Source organism: Apus apus, chromosome 24 (genome assembly GCF_020740795.1).
Source record: "Apus apus isolate bApuApu2 chromosome 24, bApuApu2.pri.cur, whole genome shotgun sequence".
In the NCBI taxonomy this organism is placed as follows: domain Eukaryota; kingdom Metazoa; phylum Chordata; class Aves; order Apodiformes; family Apodidae; genus Apus; species Apus apus.
In genome coordinates, this window is record NC_067305.1 from 6,146,058 (window position 1) to 6,152,713 (window position 6,656).

General features: G+C 64.1%; 1 protein-coding gene across 3 annotated transcripts; it reads left to right on the forward strand.

The window, feature by feature from the left end:
* Window positions 1-1,879: 1,879 nt before the first annotated feature.
* PLPP2 (phospholipid phosphatase 2) lies at window positions 1,880-6,656 on the forward strand. 3 transcript variants are annotated; one of them, XM_051639699.1, is made up of 6 exons: window positions 1,880-2,019; window positions 4,125-4,276; window positions 4,595-4,872; window positions 5,073-5,130; window positions 5,266-5,442; window positions 5,546-6,656. In XM_051639699.1, the coding sequence occupies exons 1-6, from the start codon at window positions 1,968-1,970 to the stop codon at window positions 5,681-5,683; spliced, it is 855 nt and encodes a 284-aa protein (XP_051495659.1). In that variant the 5' UTR covers window positions 1,880-1,967; the 3' UTR covers window positions 5,684-6,656. The 3 variants fall into 3 exon arrangements, with proteins under 3 accessions (XP_051495659.1, XP_051495661.1, XP_051495660.1); XM_051639701.1 differs by having other exon boundaries at window positions 1,881-2,015; XM_051639700.1 differs by lacking the exon at window positions 1,880-2,019 and adding an exon at window positions 3,523-3,712.

Here is a 6,656-nt window from a genome sequence, read left to right on the forward strand (position 1 = left end):
TGGAAAATGCCGCTCGGAAACTCATCGGGAACGGGGCAGCTCACCCCGCTCCGCGGGCGCTCTCCCGCTCCGCAGCCCTCCCGGCCGCGCAGCCGGGCTCGAGGAGTCCCCGGGCGGCAGTGGTTGGAGCCCCCGGCCGAGGAGCAGCACAGACCGACTAGGGGGGCGCTGGGGCCCGGCTCTGCCCCAGGAGAGGAGGGTCCTCAGCCGCTGCATCCCGGGGCTTGGACGGTAGAGGGGGCCGCGGCCCGGGCCGCGGGTGCCAGCGCTCGGCGGTGCCGAACCTTCACCGGCTCCGCGGCTGCAGCGGCCCGGGGCGGGGGATCGGCCGCCCCAGCGCCCCCCGCTCCTCCCCTGGGCCCGGTGGGGGCAGCAGAGACGTGGGGAAGCTTCCGGCAGCGGGGTAGGGAGCCCGGTCCTCCCCCGGAGCGGAGCATCAGGAAACCCCCGGCTTGGGGGCCCAGCGCTAACCCGGGGCTGGGAGGGGCTGAGACCCGCGTCCCTCGGGACCACAGGGAAAGGCCAAAGGAAGTTGGCGGAAATCAAACGAGCTGGGCCCAGATATCGCCATGGATCCCCAATAACCCCCCCGGCAGTCAGGGCTGCCCCCCCCGAGGCCCTTTCTGCAGCTCCCGCCCCTTCTCATCCCCGAAGCTGGGCCGAGCTCAGGGCGGCCTGGGCCGGTCCTTGGGTGGCTCCTGCCGTCGTGGCACCACCCGGCGCCCGGGGCACTGCGTGGGGCAAAGTCCTGCCTGCGGCGCCCGCTCTGGTGGGCACCAGAGCTGCTGCCTTATCTCATCCCCTCCGCCCTGCTCCAGCTCGAGCCACTCACCCACAGCACGGAGCAGCCTGACCTCCCCTCCCGGGCGCTCCACAGCCCCCAGCCGATCTCTTCCCCTGCGGCATCCCCCGGCTCTCCTACCTTGGGGCTTTACTCGCCCACCACCAGGATTTGGGGCCTGCAGGCTACAGCTGTGGGGCAAATCCTGCCCCGGCGGCTCTGCCAGGGCCCTACGGCACCGATGTGAAGGAGGGAGGTTGCAGCCGGTCAGATCGGCACAGGGGAAGTGATTCTGGGGGCAGCCCGAGAGAGTTGCTGGCTTCCCACAACAGCCTCGACATTCTCCGCAGGCCACTCACAGTGCACCTAAATAAACCAGCCCAGTAGCTATAATTTGGGTGTTTTCTGTATTATTTATGTTTCCTTCCGTTCCTGACCAAGATTCGGGCCTGGAGGAAACAGCCGGGCTGTGGCTGCCCCTGCTCCGAGTGCCACCGGCCCGGCAACATCTGAGTGACAGGAAAATACCGTCCCGCGTGTCAGTGGTTAAATCACAGCTTAAAACAAACACGCGCCTGCTCCTGTGATTAGATTCGACTGTTCTGCTCCCCGCAGCCTCTCCGCTGCCTCCGAAGGCTCTAGGGAACCCTCCCGCCCCCCCAGTAACCGGCATCGCCACTGAGTCCACCCTGTATCTGCTTCGCAACGAACCGCCGCTGCAGCCAGAGCACTTCTGTGGCCACGTTATCGGATTTTTCGTTTGTTCTTTTTTTTTTTTTTTTCCACCCCCTCTTTTCCTCAGAAAAGAAGCCTCAGGCTGGCGAGACACACGCGGCTTTCACATGGGGCCTCGCTCCCTTCCTTCTCTCCCTTCCCCTCGCTGCAGCGACGGGAAGGAGCCGGGGCGGGGACACCGGGCGGCGGAGCTAGAGGAGAGGGGCCCAGGCCTTGGACCCCAGCTGTCCCCGAGCCCCACCGCTCCCCACACCTGCCCTAATCCCGGCCCCCCCAGCCCGCCCCTCGCCCCGCCCCGGCCCGCGGGCGGGAGCACCGGCTGCCGGAGCCGCCCCGTCCCTCTCCGCCCCGCCTCGTCCCGGCCGCCCGGACTTTACCTCCCGGCAGGGCCCGCGTCGTTCCGGGCCATGTGAGTGGCGGGTCGGGCCGCGGGGCTGCCACTGGCCGAGGGATGGAGCGCAGAAAGGTCTTCGTGGTGCTCGACGTGCTCTGCCTGGCGGTCGGTGAGGGCTCAGTACCGGGATGGCCGCGGACCCCCGCCCCGGGCGGCTTCGGAGTGTCCCCGACCCTCCCCAGTCCCCTCCGATCCCCGCAGTGGGGCTGAGCCGCGGCTGCGGCCGGGTCCGATAGCGGTACCGGGGGTGCGGGTCCCCCCGCTCCGCTGCCCCGGCCAGCGCGTTGCCGTTGCTGCGGGGCTGGCCTGGGGACAGCCGGGAGGCACCTGTCCGGCCCCTCTCCTGGGGCTCTCTGGTCCTCCCTGGAGAGCCCACCGGCGCCGCTGCGCCCTCGGTGAGGGGTGGTAGGGCCGGGCGGGCACCGGCTCCTGCCCCCTAAGCCCCGGTGTCCGGGTTGCGGCCGAGGGGGGGCTGGGGGACTCCGGGACGGGCGCGGCAGCCTCCCCTGGGGGTCGGAGCCGGTCGCGGGCCGGGAGGCTGTCGGTGGGGCCCCGCCGCGCTGCTCGGGCGGGCGGGACGGTTCCTCCCCTGGCCGCCTGCCCGCCGGGGCCCCGCGTTCCGCGGGCGGCGGGAGCGGGGCTGGGGGCTCGGCAGCTCCGGGCGGTGTGGTTCAGGGTACCCCTTCCCAGTACCCCGACATCGTCCCTCCCCCTCCCACCCCGATGCAGGCAAAGTCTGTTTCTAAAACTGACGCTGACAAGCACCTAATTAAGAAAGACTAAAAATAAAGGCTCAGGTCGTAATTTCAGCCTGAACCTCCCGGGCCGGGAATTGCTTTCTTGGGCTCTAAGCACCGGTGGGAGAGGCAGGTTCCTGTTTTTGTTTGGGTCGCTTTTCTCTCTCGTGTGCCGGTGTCTCTTATTTTTAGGGGAGCTTTTTTGGAGGATGAAATTATCCAGAAATAAAAGTGGCGTCTAATTTGAGCTGCAAATTAACGTTTGAGGTGTAGAGAGAGGCGTCGGCAGCCCCCCCTGCGCCGGGCAGCCGGAGCGGATGGGAGCAGCCGGGGCTTGTTCCCAGCTCCTGGCAGCGCTTCTCGGCGGCTGCCTCCGCTCGGGGGGCCGGCGGGCGGGGCCGGCGAGCAGCCGCCTGCGCTTTTATTGTTGTTTTCCCCCCCTCCCTTGGTGAGCACAGGGCGCGGAGGGACCCCCCGGCGGGGAGGAGGGTGCGGGCGGGGACAAAGGTGCGTGTTCCCGGGAGACTGTGGAACAAGGGGAGGCGGAAACCGCCGGGAAAGGCGGAACCGGCAGAGGAGCCTGGTCTTAAGGTGGACCGCGGTCTCCGGGGGGCGTCATGCCCCGTCCGTGCCCGGTCCCCAGGGTAGGGACCGAGCGGCTGCAGGGGTAGGAGGTCCCCTCCCAGCGCGCGATGTGACATGCCCGCTGTGTGGGGTGGAGACCCCCAAACCTCTTTTGATCTCGGGGACGATCCCGTCCAGACATGAGCTCCAAGATGCCCGTGGCCAGGGTTGGGGCAGGCTGGGTGGAAAAGCCTCCTCGCCTGGACTGACCCAGCCGGTTGCAGCATCTCCTGGCTCCTGGCCAGTAGAAGGGGGAGAGGAGAAGCCGGTGGGAGCACAGCCTGTGGGTAGGTGAGGTTGAGAAGCCAAGAACACCAGGGTCTGACCGTGCTGGGGCTGAGTCACCCACCAGCATCTCTCACACCAGCTTCTGGAGAGCCAGTGCCCAGAGTCCTGCTGGGACCAGCTTCGGCCTGGGGGCCTTTCCCTGCTGTAAAACAGGTTTGCAAGATGCCTGTACTCATTAATGTTAATGAGCTTTGTCCTTCTCGGCCGAAACACTCTGGGGAGTGTGAGGAGAGGGCACAAGATCAGCCCCAGTCTCCTGCATGAGGCCCTGGGCTGGCTGTGCCCAGAGAGGAGCAGGGCAGCCCAGGGGGCTCTGCAGGTGCCCGGTCGCGACCGTCTCCCGTGGTATCTGGGCGCCACAGGCAGCTGTGAGCTCCGATAGGGCCGTATCAGCAGCAGGGCCAGTGTGCTGGGGGTGCGAGTCCTCCTGCCCTGGGCACAGGCAGCTCTGGGCTGTGTCCCCAGAGGGAAACGGAGACCCATGGGCAAGATTGCACAGTGCTGGGGGCCTGTGTGGAGCCTGTGGACAAATGTCCCCAGTTGTCACCTTCTCTCTGCCTTGCAGCATCTCTGCCCTTCGTCATCCTGACACTGGTGAACTCCCCATACAAGCGGGGCTTCTACTGCAGCGATGACTCCATCCGCTACCCCTACAAGGCAGACACCATCACTCATGGCCTCATGGCTGGAGTGACCATCACCTGCACTGTTGTCATTGTAAGGAAGCACCTACCCCTTATCTCTGGGACAGGGTCATTCTGGCACATTGCCTCCAGGAGCTGGGTCCCAGCATGGCCCACCTCCAGACCCCCAGTAGAGCAACAGAACTCTCAGGTCAAGCCCTGTGCTCCTGGGGGTCAGGAGCTCCCTTTGGGGCAGTGAGACACATCCTGTGGGGCTGGTTCCCTGCAGGGAGGAGAAAGGCCCCGTGAGCCAGGACTCCTCTTCTGCAGACCCTGAGAGCATCCCATACCCTGGTGCTGGGGAGCTGCTTGTGGCCCAAAACCCTCACCTCTTGCTCATTGGTCTCTGCAGATCTCATTAGGGGAGGCTTATCTGGTCTACACGGAGCGCCTCTATTCCAAATCAGAGTTCAACAGCTACCTGGCTGCCCTCTACAAGGTGGTGGGGACCTTCCTCTTTGGCGGGGCCATCAGCCAGTCCCTGACTGACCTGGCCAAATACATGATCGGCCGCCTGCGGCCAAACTTCCTGGCTGTCTGCAATCCCGACTGGTCCAAGGTGAACTGTTCCATCTATGTGCAGCTGGACAATGTCTGCCAGGGAGAGAGCAGGAATATCACCGAGTCCAGGTGAGCTGAGGGGCCACAGGACATGTTCCCATCTCCCACCCAGAGGTGCTGGGCTCCTGTGGTCTGGTGGCATCCCTGGATGGGAATCTACTCTCTCCTGCTGCAGGGCAAAGCCCACAGAGCAGGTGGGGGCCTTGTGGGGAACCAGCTGGGCACTGGGTGCTTGCTCTCATGGCCTGATCGGTCCCTTTTCCCTGCAGACTATCTTTCTATTCTGGACACTCCTCCTTCGGGATGTACTGCATGATGTTCCTGGCGGTAAGTGCCATGCTGCAGGACGGCAGAGAGCCCCATAGGTCTTGTCTCCCAGGTGGTCCAGGGCCCCAAGCACCCTGTCTGCAGGCTGGTAGGTGCCCCCTGCACTGGGTGATTGCTCTGCCCTTCCCTGCCCAGCTCTATGTGCAGGCCCGGCTGGTGGGGAAGTGGGCCCGACTGCTGCGTCCCACCATCCAGTTCTTGCTCATCGCCTTCGCCATCTATGTGGGCTACACCCGGGTGTCCGACTACAAGCACCACTGGAGCGATGTGCTGGCAGGGCTGCTCCAAGGGGCTCTCATTGCCGTCCTCATTGTGAGTGTCCCCCGTGTGACCTGATGCTCTGCCCGTTGCTACTGGCTGCAGCTCAGCCTGCTGGAGGGGTCCCCAAACTCTCCTTCCTGTCTGTCTTTTCCAGGTCCGCTACGTTTCTGACTTCTTCAAGCACCGTCCGCCCCGGCAGTGTGACGAGAAGGACCCGGAGCGCAAGCCCAGCCTGCCGCTCACCATGAGCGACCCCGACCGCAATCACTACAGCTACCGGGGCACCCCGTGAGCTGCAGCCCTGCCCCTGCCCTCACCACCACCGCCCCTGCTGCAGGGGAATGGGGTCGCTGCCTCTGTGTTCAACTGCTGGCTCCACGGCTCCGGTGCTGCCGCAGGTACCTGCGGGACGGCCCTGCCCATCCCCGCACTCCTGGCTCCCCGTGTTTGCCGGTGGCCCTGCGATTCCCAACACCCTGCCTGTGGGAAGGGGAGGTCCTTGGTCCCTTGCTGTGTCTGAGTCACACTCCAAGGCTGCCATCCCAGCCCTCCACGTGGAGGGAGGGAGGGGAGGGTGGCACGTGGGGGTGGATTTATCGGGCTGGCAAACCACACCGAGCGAAGAGCAAACTTGTTGGGAAGTCTGAGGTTGCCTGTGCTGAGTGTGTGTTATCCCTGTCAAATTACCCAGCCTTATGAGTACAAATCCTCACAAGCACAGGGGGAGGAGGACAGCTGCTGGGTTAGCAATACTTTTTTGGAAAGGATTAAAGCAATCCAGAGCTTGTCTCTGTTCCCTGATTACCTTTAAAAGCAGTCCTGGCTGCCAGCAGCTGATGTGAGTGGAGGGTGCAGGGGCAGGCTCAGGCTCCACTCTGCTCCAGTGGTGCTGGATGCTGTGGTGCTGGGAGCAAGGCTTCCTGCACCCTGCCTGCTTTGCTCCTGGCTTGGGGCGAGGGAATGCTCCAGCCTTTGTCTCTCCTGCAGCTTCAGCTGATGCTTTAGGGAGGGTGGAGGGGGGGAGAGAGATGGGGAAAGGGAGAAGTTTTCTGTGGTAAAGGAAAATAAATGGGGATCTGGAGCTGAATGCAGGACTCCAAATGCCCTGGGAAGGTGGAGAATGGGTCTCGGAGTAGTCCCATCGCTGACACGCAGCTTCCTCCGGCACTAGAACACTGTGGGCCTCTTTTTAAACTACATGCATTTTCATTATGATGTGTTTTTATAAATATGTGTGTTTTTTAAATTAGATCATCCTTAAAGAA